The sequence below is a fragment of the Apaloderma vittatum genome, unplaced genomic scaffold (genome assembly GCF_000703405.1).
Source record: "Apaloderma vittatum isolate BGI_N311 unplaced genomic scaffold, ASM70340v1 scaffold1155, whole genome shotgun sequence".
Taxonomy (NCBI): Eukaryota; Metazoa; Chordata; class Aves; order Trogoniformes; family Trogonidae; genus Apaloderma; species Apaloderma vittatum.
Genome location: NW_009715267.1, coordinates 16,817 through 34,280, shown reverse-complemented (window position 1 = coordinate 34,280; position 17,464 = coordinate 16,817). Strand labels below are relative to the sequence as shown.

General features: G+C 40.5%; 1 protein-coding gene across 1 annotated transcript in view; it reads right to left on the bottom strand.

The window, feature by feature from the left end:
- Positions 1–411: 411 nt before the first annotated feature.
- Positions 412–17,464, bottom strand: part of PCP4 (Purkinje cell protein 4) — a gene marked incomplete at its 5' end in the record, with an annotated part of 33,058 nt that continues 16,005 nt past the window's right edge. The window contains one exon of the mRNA XM_009869039.1: positions 412–1,214. Coding sequence (XP_009867341.1) covers positions 1,087–1,214 — 128 coding nt within the window. The remainder of the gene's footprint in view (positions 1,215–17,464) is intronic.

The following is a 17,464-nucleotide window of genomic DNA, read 5'->3' as shown; positions in this document are numbered from 1 at the left end:
TTCCTTGTGCAATATATGGGCAGCCACTTCCTAATCAGGGTTGAGGCCAGGCGAGATCCTTAGGTCCAGCCTGAAAATGGTTTGTTACTGTTTTACCACAGGGAGAAAATAGAAATACTTCCCAATGTCTGGCAGATACTATTATGGCTGCATTTTCTTAATCAAAAACTGGTCTAATACAGTAATAAAGCAAGGGGCTCATATAAAATTGAATACGGAACAGTGCAGATGGAGACAGTCTGCTATGATTTACTCATCAAATATTGAAAATAATATGAAAAGAGAGAGATAGCATAGAAATAGTTACTGATTATGCAGAAAGTGAAAAGCTGCATCAAAAAGAGAGTTTAGAAGGTCAGTTTCTATTTTTACAAATAAAAAAAATTCTTCCAAAGGGTTCTGGAATTTAAATTTTTATTTTCTGTCTGATTATTTCTTTTTTCTATAACAGCAAATGTGGTCCAAGATGGGTTATTCTGAATATTATCTTGCAAAGAGGAAAGACAGGGACAATCTTCCCAGGTAAGCCACCTTATTGGCATAACTGCAAGGCAAAAATAAACTGCTCACTGCTTCCTACATCTCTTCCCCTTATGCCAGCTTCTGCCTGCAACTTTTTGCTTTCAGCTCATTACAGGAAAGTAATTTTATTGTCACATTTGGCTGGCAGCTGGAATTCTCCAAATGAGGTAAGCAGGGCTGAGATGCGTGCTCTAATTCCTCAGCAAAAACCTTGTAACATACGGTGCTCTTATGTCTCCAAGCTTTACATGAAGAGGAAAACAGGCATCTGGGCTGGGTTCGCTTGTAACACTGTGGTTGATGGATTAATATGAAAAGACAGATGAAGGCAGACAGTTTAATTACTTCACCCTAACTTTTTATTACAACATCAAGTAAAATGGTGAGTTACAGAGGATAATGGGCGTGAAACATCTGGGATAAAGTCACACACAAGCTCATGGTTTGTTATCTGCCAATGGGGTTTTAAATATTGAGAATTCCTGTACATGCATCTTTGTGTTATTTCTGATTTTCTTGATAAATCATTTCAGGATTACTTTGTTTTAAGCTGTGAGGTAGCTACTAAGACTGAGACCCCGCTTTCTTCTTCTGGAATTTTCTGAACTGGGACTGTATTGCCACGGCCGCCCGCTCTGTCTCTGGCGCATCCATGTCTATGTCAAACTCCTCTTGAACCTTCTTCTGCCCATCTGCTCAAAGAAAACAAAACAAAACAAAACATCAACAGTTTTTTCAAACAGCGATAACCACTGGACAGCACAGGTGAAAAACCCTGCCCCTCTCTCCTTCGCAGAAGGAGAAGATCTGTGAAGACGGGGAGTGTGTTCGGAAGAAAACCTGGGGCCAGTTTCAGCAAACACAGGGGATCAAATGCCCCACACCTTCCCAGCAGCAGAGTCCATGACAGCCTGTTGGTAGCTAGGTACTGAGGACTGGCATCTATGTTGTGCTCACCAGTCAGCCACCATCACTCTGACACCTGAGCAAGTCCTCTCCTGCCTGGGGAGATAACACTGAGAGGCAGGGGGATCCTCCTGGGCCACTCCGCAGGTGGAAATTACTCATATCCCCATACTCTAAAACAAAGGCACCTTAAAATATTTTAAAGTGGGAATTAAGACCCTTTTCCTATCACCCTTCCTGCATCAGAGGAAGAGGTAATACTTCCTAAGGCAAATGTCCTTCCTTTTCACTTGTTCCCTGCCTCATCCCTCTCAACACGTACTGCTCTTCCCCTCTGAATCATTTATCTTCAATCTTTCTGCCACTGTACCACTTCCCTCACTTCTCTCCAGGCTGTTGCTGCCTTTCAGCCTCACTCCCTGGCTCTTTGCCTTCCTTTATTCCCAGCCCTCAGCTTTTCGTTCAACTGCACTCGGCCTCCACGTGGACAACCCAGCTGACTTTGCCAAATTTTGCTTCATCCACCTACATGTTAGAAGTGCAGCCCTGGGAAAACTCCCGCCCTCTTTGCGGAAACAACCCTAATCTGCCTGGACTAACAAAGTGAGAATGCACATTCACTCCACTAACCTCATCACACTGAGTTTCTCTTCTCTATACACTTGTTTGTTAAACTCACTTATATAACTGATGTATCCCAGCCCTGCAGTGAATGCCATGCCAGTAGTCTGCAGACAGCTCTACTTTAAAAAGCTGTGGGAATTCACCCATTTTGAAATACTTCGTTTTTCATTCTTGAGATTAATACCCCCAGGATGCTCCATCCCCAAGTACTGCTAACGCAAATCAGTGGAAACACTTTCAATGGATTATTAAAATTAAAAGAAATTTATTCTCCAATCTTTCTCTCCTTCTCACTAGAAAACAGGGTTACCACTTAAGGATTTTAGCATGTATCTTGCAGTATTTCTTGCCTTTACTTCTTGTTATTATTCAGAACTCATGTTTTGTGTCCATTTTCCATTATCAGAATCCACTCTAAACTGGGCAGATATTTAAAGGGAAGGTTTTGGCATATTCCATACTGATTTTATTTTCACTACAATAATCAAATAAATGTAGTTACGTCAACATACAAGAATGTTCACTTAATATTTTGGTTTCTTTAGAAGAACACTTAAGAAAGATGGAAATGGAAGAAGAAAAAGTCTGGAGGGGAAGAATAGCTTGAGAGCTTATCAAAACATTGATTGTACATTATAATGATTACATATCATAAGGTTATCAAAATGGAGATTTTATGGAAGAAAATGAATCATGCTCACACTATGACACACTTCCACAGCCATTAAACCCAGGAATCCACACAGTTTTGTGTAATTATTCAAAAGCACAACTAACTTAAGTACAGAAACATAATTATTTCCTTATTTTTCATGGGGAAAGAGAGGTGAAGGTTGGAAGTCACTTCCTTATGCTCACAAGCTGTTGACACAATCAAGAAGAAAAATGAACTCTCCCATTACAGCCATGTTATAGAGTGACTTGTATATTTGAACCAGAGATTTCTGTACCAATTCCTCAACTAGAAACCATAACAAAATAATGCTTTGTGAAAATTTTTCTGTTGCCAGTTGCCATCTTCTTCACATTTCTGTGTACACAGCAGAGAAACAGGGCTTACTTTTTAAATCAAATTTCAAAAGGAATTATCATTTTCACAATGAGTGTACCATTTTGTTGGGACTTTAGGGGGTTGATGTTGATTTTATGTTTATGGGTTAAAGGAAACTAAGACAAGAAATCACAACATTTTATGTGGAAACAAACTAAAAATGGACTTTGAATCATCCTGTAAAAAACCCAAGAATTTTCCATCAGAATATGTAAATACAGACTTTCCATTTGAAACTTTTGAGTGAGAAAAAATCAATAGACTGATCAGCTAGCTCTAACAGCAATCACTCTGTGATATCAGTACTAAGAAAATAATAACTGTTTTATTTATCCATACGTCAGAAACTCTCCTCTATTAATAGGGTCCTCAACTTACTCTAAAGAGAAAATTATCACTTAGGGAGAAATACTCTTATTTCTTACAGAGAAATACTTTATCGAAATGTTTCTACTAGTAATAAGTGTTTAACCAGTGTTGAAATACATGAGACTAATGTCTTCTCATTGCTTGATGATTTCCATTTTTGTTGTACGTTTTGGGTTCCTCCCTAGCCACACAGCTGTCAGTCTTAACAGTGGAAAACAAAAGTGGTGTTTATGCATCAATTTTAGCTGTTCAGTATATAAATATCTGTCCCTTGGAAATGTCATTAGGGAAAGCCAGATGGATGGATGAGTAGACACAATTGATTTCATACCTCTTGATGAAATCTGGCTTGTACAACTCATTTGCTACTAGAGCCAAGTCTTAGCAGTACGTTGACTTGCAACAGTGACTCAGCAATCTTACACTAAGATTTTATAGACTTAAGAAAACTCAGTATTTAGCATAATTTTTCTCTAGAATTTCCAGGCCAGTTAACCTTTGGTTGATGTGAACCATCATCATTGCCTTAAAAATCAGTTGTACTACAATAACGTACCATATCTTAAGATCTAACTTTCTTATATTTCTCGATCCATTCTTGTCGAAATCAAACCCAAAATTCCTTATGAACTTTTTCTGTTTTTCTCTTTTTCTCATCATTGAGGAGAAATGGTAGGACAAGAAATTTTAAGTCATGACCTAGACTTGTAGACTAAGAAATTAGAAGTGTTCAAAAGGGCCAATATATTTACAGGGATAATTAAGAAATCCCTTGTTAGTTTGCAGATGGCATATAAATATGTATATAATGATTACACATATATGCAAAATGTACATAATAAAGTAGCATGAATGTCATCTATACATAATGTCTATGACATACCTGTGTTTTGTTTCTCTCTATGCTCATCTTTCTCTTTCTATATACATGTATGGCACATCCGCATTTGAATATAGAGAGAATATGTATGAATATACTCAGAAATACACAGACATATTTTCTTGAAGAGTTTTAAGTCCTGTGTAAAACTGAAAAGAGCTGAATGGGGTATATACTAAATTTTGGAGTGGATTTTCTTGGAGTTCTCCCCAAAAACATTTTCTACTCATGACTGTCACAACACAGATACTTTAACTGATGAATTGTCAATCCGCAGAGAGAATTAAGTGATGTTGGCTTTGTCAATGCTAAGAAAAAAAGATTTTAGCTTTTACGTCAAGTTACTTTACTAAAAGTAGCCTAATGATTTAAATATATCACACCTTGCTAACTACACTGGTTTTGGTTTACTGGTTAGTTAGAGTTAAGAGCATGAGTTTCAATCCCTCATGGCAGGGGGGTTGGTACTAGATGATCTTTAAGGTCCTTTCCAACTCAAAACATCCCGTGATTCTATGAACTAAAAATTGACCCACTTAGTTACAGTGAAAACTTAGACTGCGCTCAGGACCTGCACAGACTAGAGATGACCTGCACCAGTATGAGTGACTGAAAGCCTTTTTGCACTCTTTCTACTATATATGCACCTATGCCACACTAGCATTCACCTGTCAGTAGTTGTTCATATATCTCAAACATGCAGGCTATTGAGTTTGAATATTCAAGTCAGTAAATTTATGCAGAGAACTGAAAACAAGCCCATGGAAATGTTCCTCTTTCATTCATTGTCTCCTGCTCCTAGCTTTCAGAAGGGATCATCAGGTTCGAAGAGATCTGAAAACTCAGGAAATATTCACTCTCAGCAGGCCAGAGCATAGATAAGCATCTGCTTATCACACTGGCTTTACTCTTGGAATCAGTTTTTCATTCATCCTGGTGGGGGCCAACCATTCTCTCCGATAACAAGCCACCTTTTTCTAAGCTACCTTTATGTAGCAATAGAGGTAGATCTGGATTCCCTCTACATCCTCAGTCACACACACACACTTTTGTTGATATCTACGTTTTCTGGACTATGTGCAGATTTCTTCCACGTGGATATCTGAGGATCCCTGGACTACCACAGGCCCACAAGAGGAAAATAGGAGGAACAAGACTGTTGTCAGTAGACTTCGATTCACAAGCTGCTTGTCATTTTGAGAGATTCAGAAATCAAAAAGGCTTTGTAAGTTCTGGCCCACACTTACCTCTTCTGAGGGTCTGAGGGAATTTGGCTTCATTAGTGCCACGAAAAATAAACCCTCTAACCTTTCTCACTGCAATCAACTACTTTAGGACTTTCCCTGAAAGATTTCTTCATACTTAGTCCAAATGCCCTTTCCTAGATAGTGACTCCCACTCTTCTGAACATGCCATGAGAAGCTGAGGGAGTCAGAACATGTCCCTGGTGGGTTCCAATCACCTCCAAAGGAGGTGAACAGAACAGTCCCACGCTAACAGTCATGGGCTGGCTATAACAAAAGTCTCTGATGAGTTTTTTGAAATCATGTGTTTAATGTGAACTACCTCTGGCCATGTGTCAGTTCAGGAAAATCTGAGTTGCACTGGAGCAAACTCCTTAGAGCACAGCATCAACTGCTTGATGAGTCCCATCACCACACGGAGCACTCCATGCCCCAGCACCAGCGGGGTGCTACAAATGACTTTGCAGGACTAAAGACTGAGACAACTTGCAGGGTGCAGATTTTACTTCAGTATATGCAATAGTCATCCCAGCAGGAGAGCCTGAAAGAGCATCTAATTAGCTGTTTTCCAAATCTAACACAGTGAAAGTTCATTTCACATCATTGCAACTGAAAAAGATCTATTTATTCCATTTCCTGATGAAACATTATAATTCTGTCCTCATAATCTGCTACAGTGCCTCATAATCCATTGCAAACACTGGATGGATAATGAAGCTGCCTGTTACAAAGAACACAATCAAATCTTACACACAAATCTATCCAAAAAACTCTCAAGAGGTGTGGTGCAAGTGTAATTATTCACAAATATGCCTTCAGCTATTTCTTCCATTTACTTTTCAACTACAAAGTAAAATGAATTGTGACAACACTGGAAAAAGAAAACACTGCTTAGTCCACACGGGCCAAAAGCCCATGCAGATTTTTTTGAGCTTTGCATACAGTCTAAACAGACTATTCTTTCCTAAAAATGCTCATGGAAGGGCAAAAGCTGGTGGGATGGACTTGGGGGAAAAGATGACTCGCTCTTTGTTCACAGAATTTCTGCATCTTCCAGATGAAATAGAGATTGCTTGTCACCTCCTGGAAAAACATTCAGCATGAAAAACTGCATGGGCTGGAGCCTTTAACTAGCATTTCACATCTTAAGTGCTATCTTCCACCCCTACTCACCCAGCCTACATGCAACAGGAATTACGGGACTATACTGAAGATGGAATATACTCATAAAAATACTGAATTTTTCAGAGGCTAAACTGCAGCATTTGGGAAAAGACTAAATGAAGTGAGGGACAGAATCACAGTGCCCCATAACATGCTGGAAGTGGTATTTTTCCTCAGGCAGGCTCATTACCTCCCACTGCTCAAAAGATTATTCAAGCTGTGACAATCTTTATGCTGCTCTGATCCCAAGCTATTACACCAGTCTGTCCAATGAGGCAGAACAACCCCTAATTAAAGAGGACCAAAATGGGCAAGAATCTCATGGATGTTGACATTCACATGGAGCATGATCTTTATGTGATGGGAAGAGTCATTTTATCTGACTAGACTCCACAAAGCAACCAGCCAGCTAGAGAAAACATATGGGTGCTTAGATTTATGGAGGACAGATTTAACTCCTTAGAAGTACCAGGTTTGAAAGAGAAGAGTTGATGTGGCCATTCTTCCTCCTCTGCTTTTAATTGAGAGGTGAGGAAGTCAAGACAAGGTCTTGTCTTCTTTTAGGGGAGTCAATCTAGCCTTTTCCATCTGTGCAAGATGAGGGAAAATCACAACATAACTGACTTTATGGCTGAAGAAAGGAGGCAGTCTACTTCTCAATAAAAACTCTCCAGTCAGTGGCAGGGCCACATTACCCAGCAGGCTGGCTCTGAGACTTTGTTTTGGTCACTCTGCTGCTCTCCAGCAGACTCTCACTTCACTAGACAGCTGAAAAGATGGCAATGTTAGGAGAGTGGACATTGCCCAAGCCCAAGAGAAGAAAGGAAGGTAGCACTGGCATGCAGAAGCAAGCCTTCATCTGACCTTGCCTCCTTTAATTTATTTCCTAGACCTTTTTTTCTGAATAAAATACCAAGTAGAGGCCTCTCTGAGATCATAATGTCAGCAGCTACAATTTGTTGCTTCCTATGGTATTGGGAACAAACATCTCCCAGAGCCTAGAGCACTGCAGTGGTTTTGCAGCCTCACTAGCTTAGTGCATATGGCTTGCAGCTGTGGTCTGGGGAGACAGGCTGCTGTGAGGACTTTGCCACAGCACCTCTCCAATAATGGGATGATCCAAAAAGTATTATTTGTATGAGGAGCCTATTACAGCACAGTGGGCTGATGAAAGCTCATTAGCATGGTACCTGTGCATGTTGAGGAACAGACCTCCAGGATACTGCTAGTGTGATGCAATATTCCCATTGCCTAGAATGACCTTACTGCATCAGGATATTATGGGCCTTTCTGTTAGCCCTGTCTGCCTCCTGAATTAGCGTCTAGGCCTAAACTTCTTGGAGATTATTTTTTTCACATGCATATTCCTGACGTCACAACACAAAACTCTGTGAAATCTTGGTCTAATTTTCCTAGATTGACAGAGTAATTTAAAGCCATCAGTTCTGTGATATTCCTTGCTAATCTCCACTTCGCTGGCCATCTGCAAAAGACCTGAATCCCTGGGAGCATTGTAATTACTTGCTTTACCAACACGCTAGCATAATGCTAACATAATATTAGGCCTTTGTGGAATTACCTCAGTGTGACAAGCCTCGTGGCCCCATCACCTCCTGAGACACAAAAGGCACAATCCCCTCAGTCCTCTGAGCAGTGACCATGGGACTATACAAGACAGAAATTCTGTCTTCTTTCCTATCCGTATCTGGACAAAGGGCTATGGCTATTTGGCTGTTATATAGATAATCCAGCTCACAGGTTCATCTACTTCATTTTTAAGGACAGAATTTTTCTCTAATTAGCTTCCGAATAACACAATAATTTTCCTTCCTACTCGTTAAAAATGCTGCAGGTGTCATTTTGTGACAAGGACAACATCACTACATTTGTTCTTGTTTCTTCACTCCTTAGTGAACTCAGACACTCGAGGGCTACTGTCTAAAGTCGAAGGCTGCCTGTTCTGTTTGAGTGTCAACAGGTAAGCACACAATGGTGGGGGAGGTTGTCGGTTTATACAAGGGTGTTCATTTTCCATGATACTTGAAGGTGGCAAGTGCTGGGAAAGTGCAACGTCCACACAGCACCCATCTCTGGAGCTCAGCCGTCTCCTGTGACTTCAAAAGCACAGTTTGAAGGGAAATAAAGGTTATTGTTAGTGATCACATTAAATGTAACAGCTATTTTTATCTGAACCGCACCAACCAGCCTCTTAGTATCACTGAAAGCAACACAGAAAGAAATAACATCTCCCTATTAGACCATAAATTACAATTTGGTATAAAGAAGATGACTTCATTAGGTAACCAGAATACTTTCTTCTTCAAATTGACCCTTACTTTTGTAATGCAGTGTTGTTATCTCAAATCTGAAAAATTAGTTTTGCTGTAGAAACTAGTACTTATTCTTTTATGATTTTAAAAATGTTGTTTCAACATAAGGTTTTTGAAGTATCAGAATAATCTTTTTTTTTCCTAGTTGTAATAACGTTGGAAAGCAGTAATACTATTTCTAGCATAAGATAAACGACGTAGCACAAAATTATGTATAGTGGGACAATATATAATGAAAAAAAGGAGTAATAATAAAATCCAGTTGACAAAAATTGTATATTCAACTAAATCATAGCCAACTACAGATGAATTGCTTTTGCTCAACAATTAATACAGAGACAAATATTGTTTTTCTTTAAATGTTTGTATTATTTAAGCAAACATTCCTCATCTCTGAAACAATTAATGCATCACAGACTTTTAGAATAGCTTACAAATGCATAATTGATGCAGAGATAGGTATGTAAGTGTTAATGGTGATCTATGAGGTACTCTGGGCATGAAACTAGAGGCCGTAATTCACATACCCACATGGAGACAAACTTCGTGGAAGTTAAACAAAGAGCATAGCAAATTAAAATGGCTTTTAGTGGTATAACCTCATGTCTTAGCTCAGACTGTACCCAGGGAGTGCTAGAGTGACTGGCAAATTCAATGGAAACGTCTAGGAGTTAAAAGGAAATGCTGCTGGGGCTCAAGTGCTGGCACAGTCAGGTCCCTCTGTCACTGCAAAATGACTTGTTGGAGAAGGTCCAGAGGAGTGTCACAAAAAAAAAAATCAAAGGGCTGGAGCTGAGGGAGTTGGGTCTGTTCAGGCTGGAGAAGAGAAGGCTCTAGGGAGACCTTATAGCGGCCTTCCAATACCTGAAGAGGGCTAGAGGAAAACTGGGAAGGGACTGTTCACAAGGGCATGTAGCGACAGGACGAGGGACGACAGTTTTGAACTAAAGCAAGGTAGATTTAGATTAGATGTTAGAAAAAATTCTTTACAATGATGGTGGTGAGACACTGGAACAGGTTGCCTGGAGAAGTGGTGGATGCATTCAAGGTTGGGCTTCATGGGACTCTGAGCAACCTGATTTAGTTAAAGATGTCCCTGCTCACTGCAGGGAATGGGACTAGATGACCGTTAAAGGCCCCTTCCAGCCCAACACATTCTTTGATTCTATGATGCCCCACCAGCAGGGATAATACACTTAGCCCAAAGTCCCCTCCTCCAGGAGAGGGTGTCATGATCTGCCTCACAAATTCAGTCTATAGTTATGGGAGCTGCTTTCAGCAGCTGCATGCACGTGATCCCCAATGTCACAGCCAAGTTTTAAATGGGAATCGTTATGACGCATTTAATTTCCTGTGCAATTTCCAATTCTCAACAAACACTGCACCTTTAAACAGCTTTGCTGTTTGACTGTGGAAAGAGCTGCATTTCAGCAGCGCATGAAGCAAGCCGCCCTCTCGCCTCGCTAGTCAACTGCTTGATTAATATATGATCAGTTACTTTCCTATTATGGTAGCATTCAGGCACTTCAGGCTGCAGCTGGGAACCCTAATGTGGTTACAAATGCAGAACAATAAATTCTGCTCCCTCCACCACCCTTCAGTACTATGACCTTTGCAAAAGCATCTTCAGCAATGTAGTTTAAAATAACAACAGGAGAACTTCCTCAAGGCCGTCTCCTCGGCTGTGGCTACAGCAGCACACTGCCCAAGGCCACGGTATGGCTCAGGCACCATCCACAGCTTCTCTAGAGCATGCAATAGTCAGCGCAGCCACTGACATGTGTGGGACTGCTCCACCTAGCCCTCTGCCAGTCACTGCCTGGCTACTGTGGCCACATAGCATTGCCAGGACCCTACCTTGCAGACAGGGGGGACGAAAACATCCTGGGGCTTTGAAGAAAGGAGAGTTTAGCCTTAAAGACTGAAGCCATGCTGTGCTGCTTTGCACCAAAGTCAGCAAAAAGGCTCTAGCCTGTTTTATTCTCTAACAGAGATGTAGCCCCCAGCACTTTGAAACTTTTTGGAGCTCTAGACTCAAAATGAGTTGGAGCTTGCTATTGTGTGATGATCAACAGTACCTGAGAGCCCTCACACAGAAGAATGTGAGAGAGAGGTGTTCATCTTCCATGGTGGTACTGCCTGCCTTGCATTGCATAACAGCTTCGCTTTCCAGGAATGCTCCTTCTTCCCCCCTCATCAATTTGCAGTTTATAAGAGTAGCTAGGGAATAAGCTCAGAGAAATGGCAGTGATCACAATATGCCACACAGAAGTAGCAGAAAAGGAGGCTCAAATTCATGCACTGCCAAAGTGAGATGAGCTGGGGAAGATGGCATAGGTTAGAGAGGAAAACCTGTCAATCAGGAAAAGGAGAGGAGTCAGTTAAAAGAACTATGGTATGGAGTCAGAAAGTGTTTCTCTTTAGACACAAAATGAAGAAAGAGAAGATCAAGATTTAGCCCTGCTCATCTTCCAAGTGGAAAATAAGGGCAGTTTCTAGGCATCGTTGTATACCAGCAGATCTCTGTTAGCAACTAATGAGAGCTCTATTTTAAGTTTTCACATTAACTTTAATAAAAACTGTTACATGAGAGCTTGGAACATCACAGTGAGAAGATACTTTCCTCCTATAAAATCCATCACCAGGTTTTAATTACAAGGTAATTCACCACACACTCAGCAGTGGACAGCATAATCTATAGGCTGAGCTTTGCCATTCAACGTTACCCTCTATGCCACATGGTATCAAAAAAAAAAAAACCCTCTTGTAAATAAGACTGTCTGTAAGAAGCATTTACTTTACTGCATAGATTAAATACAAGAGACAAACAAATTATGTCCAAATACTGCAACTTCTATTTGCATGAACATGGGCACCAACCTCTGCTGGTAATAGGACAAATTTACTTTGGCGCAATCCCATCAGGAAAAAGCCATTGCTTTAACACAAGTATGCACCATGTTTTTTAACATGTTGCACTAGATGCCAGCTCAGACACACTTGTGGAGGCAACTGGGCCATTCTCAAGGTCTTGCAGATAGAAGAGGAGTTTGTAAGGTTAAAAATGCCCAAGGAAGCATCTAGAGTTAATCGTGCTCTAAGAGATTCTTTGAGAAGTGTATTTAGCAAAAGAAAGTTTGTCACTCCTCTGTAAAACCAAACGTGTCCCATCAGTAAGAGCCCCAGAGATCCAATGGATATAAAACCTAGGCTTCTGGAGCAGCTCCAAGGTAGTTCAGTGACAGTCTGAGCAAAGGCCAGCATACTATGACAGTCATTGATTTACCATGAGTCCTGGCCTCCCAGTAGATCTTACATGCTCCTGCACCAGTTGGCTTTGTAACTTCTGCTCCAGCACTCACAAGTGCAAGTGGATATAGCACTGGACTGATGCAGTCTGGCCTGTAGTCTTACTATATGTTCTATATAGTGAAATTTGCTCACAAAAGGTACAGAATTTAAACGTCTCTGACTCCTGAAAGCAGTTACCCAGTTGTAGTTTTCCACCACAAAGCAAAGAAATTCTGTTGCAGAAGAGTTCTAGGAAATTTCAATTGCTTTCTTTTGCTTGGGCTGTTATCCATACAGAATCATTAATTTGAGTTTACCATGTCTCCACTGAAGATAAAAAGCCACATTATATGTTTATTTCCCCTGCAGGCTGGTTTGCTTAACTTAGAAAGAAAGGGGCACTTCAAGAAGAATGCCTGATAGCATTGAAATAGCAGTTATGGGGAGACAAATGAAGATCCTGTGGCAATACAGCTCTGAAAGAGGATGAGAAGGAATTAAATGCTGGAGGGTGTTGCCAGTGTATTCCAGGCTGTCTTGCCCAACAGCCACTTGGAAAGCCACATTACACATTGTGCAGAACCTCATTAGACCGAACATCTAAAAACTGGATTCTAGATAAAAAACTCAGTCCAATTTCTGAGAAGAAAATCACCTAATCTAACCTAGAATCATAGAATCATTTAGGTTGGAAACGATCTTTAAGATCACCAAGTCCAGCCATTAAAAAAAAAAAAAAAGCAGGTGTTTACAACAGAGCTCATTAGCAGCTCACTTTATGAAGAAACCAATGGAGAAAAATACACATTGCAAGGGTGCAATTCATCTGACCTACTTGAGGCAGACATTTCAGGATAGTATGAATCTCACCCTTGAATCTCTTTCCTATATTGGCTAGGTCTCTTAGCTATAAAGGGAGTTCAGGGTGACTAGTTCAGATATAGATATTTATATTTAATGAAATTAATAGCATTCCATGAGCCTGAGCAATGCCCAAACTACACACTGTAGGATTTCATATGAGCACACTTATCTGCTATTTCATGTGAAAGTCTTTCTCATCAAATAAATTATTTAGCCCTCATGAAGGTACTACTGTACTACAGTACTACTGAAACTGTAGCAGCTAAGAAATCTTATTTGTTTCAGGAAGCAATAAAATAGAAGAGCCATACCTTCTCATACTACTTCATCTGTGTGCTTCCATCTGATTCCTAGCAAGGAGAGAACAGCTCACCTTCAATAGAGGGTTAAAACGAACATTTGTTCCCTCTGCTGAGATTGCCAGTGAAGCTGCCAGTTGTGCAGCTGATCTGGATCCTCTCATGTTCCCTCAGGAGCTGACTGAACAGTCTGCATACATTTCTCTTTTCATAGATATACAGTTGAACAGACAAAAAACCTGTTATCAGCACCTCTTGCTATTCTTTCAATTTATTTCAAGGATAGTGATTTTCTGTGCATGTATGTGCACCTGCATTCTATGGGGAGACTATTTCAATGCTTAAAAGCCCTTCTTTTTTTCAAGCGTACATCAGTAAGACTTCGTATACTTCTCTAATAAGAGATTACAGTTAACACCATGACAAGCAATATCAAATTCTTCATACAAACACCAGTCAAATGACAGTTGTTGTGAAAACTGTAATTGAATTTGCGAGCTATTGCAAACAGAAAATCTCTACTCTGCTATTTAGCTAGTAATGAGCTAGGTGATGGCTGCTGCCATTCTGCTGAGGAGTGGAGATGCTCAAAGGAACCTTGCTGCATCTAGCATGTGTCAAAGGCAGCCAATACTTGACTGCAGAACTGAGACTACATGAAGAAAAAATCAAATGGTGAGTCAGATGTACTGGAAAAGATAAGCACCTTCTTTTACAAGGTACTGCTAGCTGTGCTTCTTGTTGCTGATCCAAGCCAAGGAAGGCCACCATTGACCTGAGATTATAGTCTGCATGAAGTGCCCAGAAAAACAGTGACTACTTCCTATTACAGTTTTCCAACACAAGTCTCCTCTTATTCCCTTCTGGGTCCTGTGCAGAACCTGTGTATAAGAAGGAGGTACGGCTTCTGAACTGAAATCTTAGCTGATGTGCACTCAACAAAAAATACTGATTTTACAGGACAAGCATGTTCTTTAAATGCTGAAGCACAGAAGTTACTGCTTTATCATTCCTTAATAGAAGAAATACAAATCCCACACACATCCTTGTCATATTCTTTTTTTCTTTCCCCTCCCCTACTATAGGAACTGATGCTAAGGTTAATATGACTATTGGCTCTGAGACAGAATGTGAGCATAGCTCTGCTCTTCCACAAATTTCCTCTCCCAGAGTAACAGAAAAGACCGTATTGGCACATAGGACAATTTACTGCTTAGCATAAGGAGTAAAAAATGGCAATGAATAGATTCTTTAAAAGAGTGGAGAATGAATCCAGGAGGGCAAGATGTCCTTCTCAGCAGCTTGTTCATTACTTATAGGCACTTACTGTATTGTGAGGCTAAAGCCTGGAATTCTAACAAGTCAATACCAAAGCTCTGTGGGATTTCTCGTCCGTGACTTTAGTGTCTATATTTATTGAGTGAGGACTGATGGTATAGGGTAATGTAATTTTCCGAGCCTTTTCAAAGTAGCAGAGATTAATGAGCAAGGTCAGGCACCAAAGGCACTAGACAGTACTTCAAATCCTGCTTCTCTTTTTTTCTTCCCTTTTCCTCATCTCATAAAAAAACAAAATTCCAAACCTTCTAGGTCCCAGGCACTGACTCAGCAACGTCCTCCTTTGAACTTGATGCTATTTCAGATGAAGGGTGGAGGGGTTGTTCTCCCATAAGAATGCAGTTATATGTTCTGACGAGCATCTGACAAGCACCTGACTAAAGCGTACATCATTAAGACTGCATTTCAGTGGGCTTATTCTCAGGTGTGTGGCAAGGAGAAAGAGCATTCACCTTTTTATAGCCTATGTATTGATTAATCACACCTACATAACTTCTTTTAAAAACAATGTTGGTAAATGCAAGTATGGGTTTCCAATAAAATCCCGGCAGAAGAAGAAGATAGGCCCATATTCCTAGGTCTTTACCTGTATCAAGACATTACAGAGCAGGGAAAGAAAAATGGTTTCATTATCCTTACAGATGGTGTACTTAAACCCATGTAATACACTGAGGACACAAAGAAAGTTTGCACATACCTGAAGTGAAGTGTATTTCAGATCTGCCAGTTAGAGTGATGGCTATGAAGTACCACACTGGTCCACCACTCAAGCTGCCTTCCAGCCCTCAGAACTGCAACAAACTACTTTTGTCATCTGGAGCATTCTCCATCTCCTCCTTCTCTGGAAGGAACCATCCCTCCCCTTTCTTCCCATCCTGGTCCAGCAGCACCTCCTTTTCCTTGGCCATCACGCCTAACAGTATTCACACATGGCCACCCCTACTAAAGCACCTTTAAGTGCAGCTCCATCTACCTTTACAATGTACGTGGCCTCAAGGTAGAAGAATAGGAAAGTGGGAGAGCAATGGTGATCCACATGCAACACATTCCCCTATGTATCTGAGGGTGGCTTCGTCCCACCCACAGATCCTCACCCTGTGCTGAAAAGACTTACAGTGCCAGTGAAGCAGAGAAAGTGGCATTAAGCTGTGCAGGGATTTCAGCAGGTAGTCACCATACATTCTCATTCATTTGTCCCTTGCTTTTTTTATTTCTTTTTAATTAAAAAATTAGGATCAGGTGTTGATCCTTCACATCAAGCACAATTGCAAAAAAAAAACCCCAAAACCAGACTACAACTTCAAAAAAAAAAAAAACCCAAAACCAGACTACAACTTTCAGGCAATGGATTAAGAAGCGCTAAGCACACTAAATCTCAGCAAGGTTGAAGAACAAATTATTTGCTACAAATGTATAGCAAACATTTTGTATCCTTGCAGATTCACAATATCTCCCTGAAACTCAGAAGGGTCTTGGAGTAGTTTGTTTTTAATATTAAATGCTTTAAATAAAAAAAAGGCAAAAAAAAACCAACACCAAACAAAGCCCCAAGCTTTATTGATACGTAGTTGTCTGGAAGAAAAGAAGGGTCCCTATTCATTTTATCTTTGGGTTTGCCTCACTAAGTTTTCACCTGGTGCTTTTTAACAACAGCTATATAAAAACAATTTTATTAGGAAGAGTGGGCATTGATGTAGCTAAGTGCTGCAACTGCAATTAGAGAGTTATTAAACCCAGTGCTAGATAGTCTAATTGACATGAAAATTTAACTAAGGTCAGGGAATAAAGGGTTCCCTCCTGCTTCAGCTGTACATCTATTGCACACATAAAACTATCTCATAAGGATATTAAGGTTGCAAAGTTGAGCATGAAAGTTACCGAACGACAGAACTACATTAATACCATCATGCAATTGTTAATTTTGCATAGATAACTTTAATTTCAGAAAATTCTTTTTCAAACTGTTGACATTGCAACTTTCATATTCTTAAGAACACATTGTGTTTCCCAGATTTAAAGAAAAAACCCAAATCAGATGCTGCTACAACATATGGACATCCACATGGTTCCTCAGCACGACTGCTTGGAACTGTTAGATCCACCACATAGACCTCTTGTTTTAATAAGATAACCGATAGTAGCAGTAAGCTGTTGTCTTCTACTTGAATCAGTTAGGATGGGTTGCCAGCTTTGCCAGTGGTTTTCGTGCAGCCGACAGGAAAGGAACAATGAGATAGTGCAAGTTATGGGCTGCAGGCTCAGGAACTTCATTGTGCGTTGATGTCTTCAGATGTGGTGACTATTTCTGCTCCACTTCATCTGTATCAAACTCAGGATTAACCCCATCTCTTCCCCAGCCTAGATCCTCCCCATGGTTCGCAGTACACCTCAGCAACGCTGTTTCTTTATTTGGTTAGTCATAGAATCATAGAATGGCCTAGGCTGGAAGGAACCTTAGAGATCATCTAGTCCAGCCTCCCTGTTACGGGCAGTGACGCCACCTCTCAGCTAGACCAGGCAACACATGGGGCCTGAGCGGGAATCAAATCCATGACCTTGGTGTTGTCATTGTTGTCAGCAGC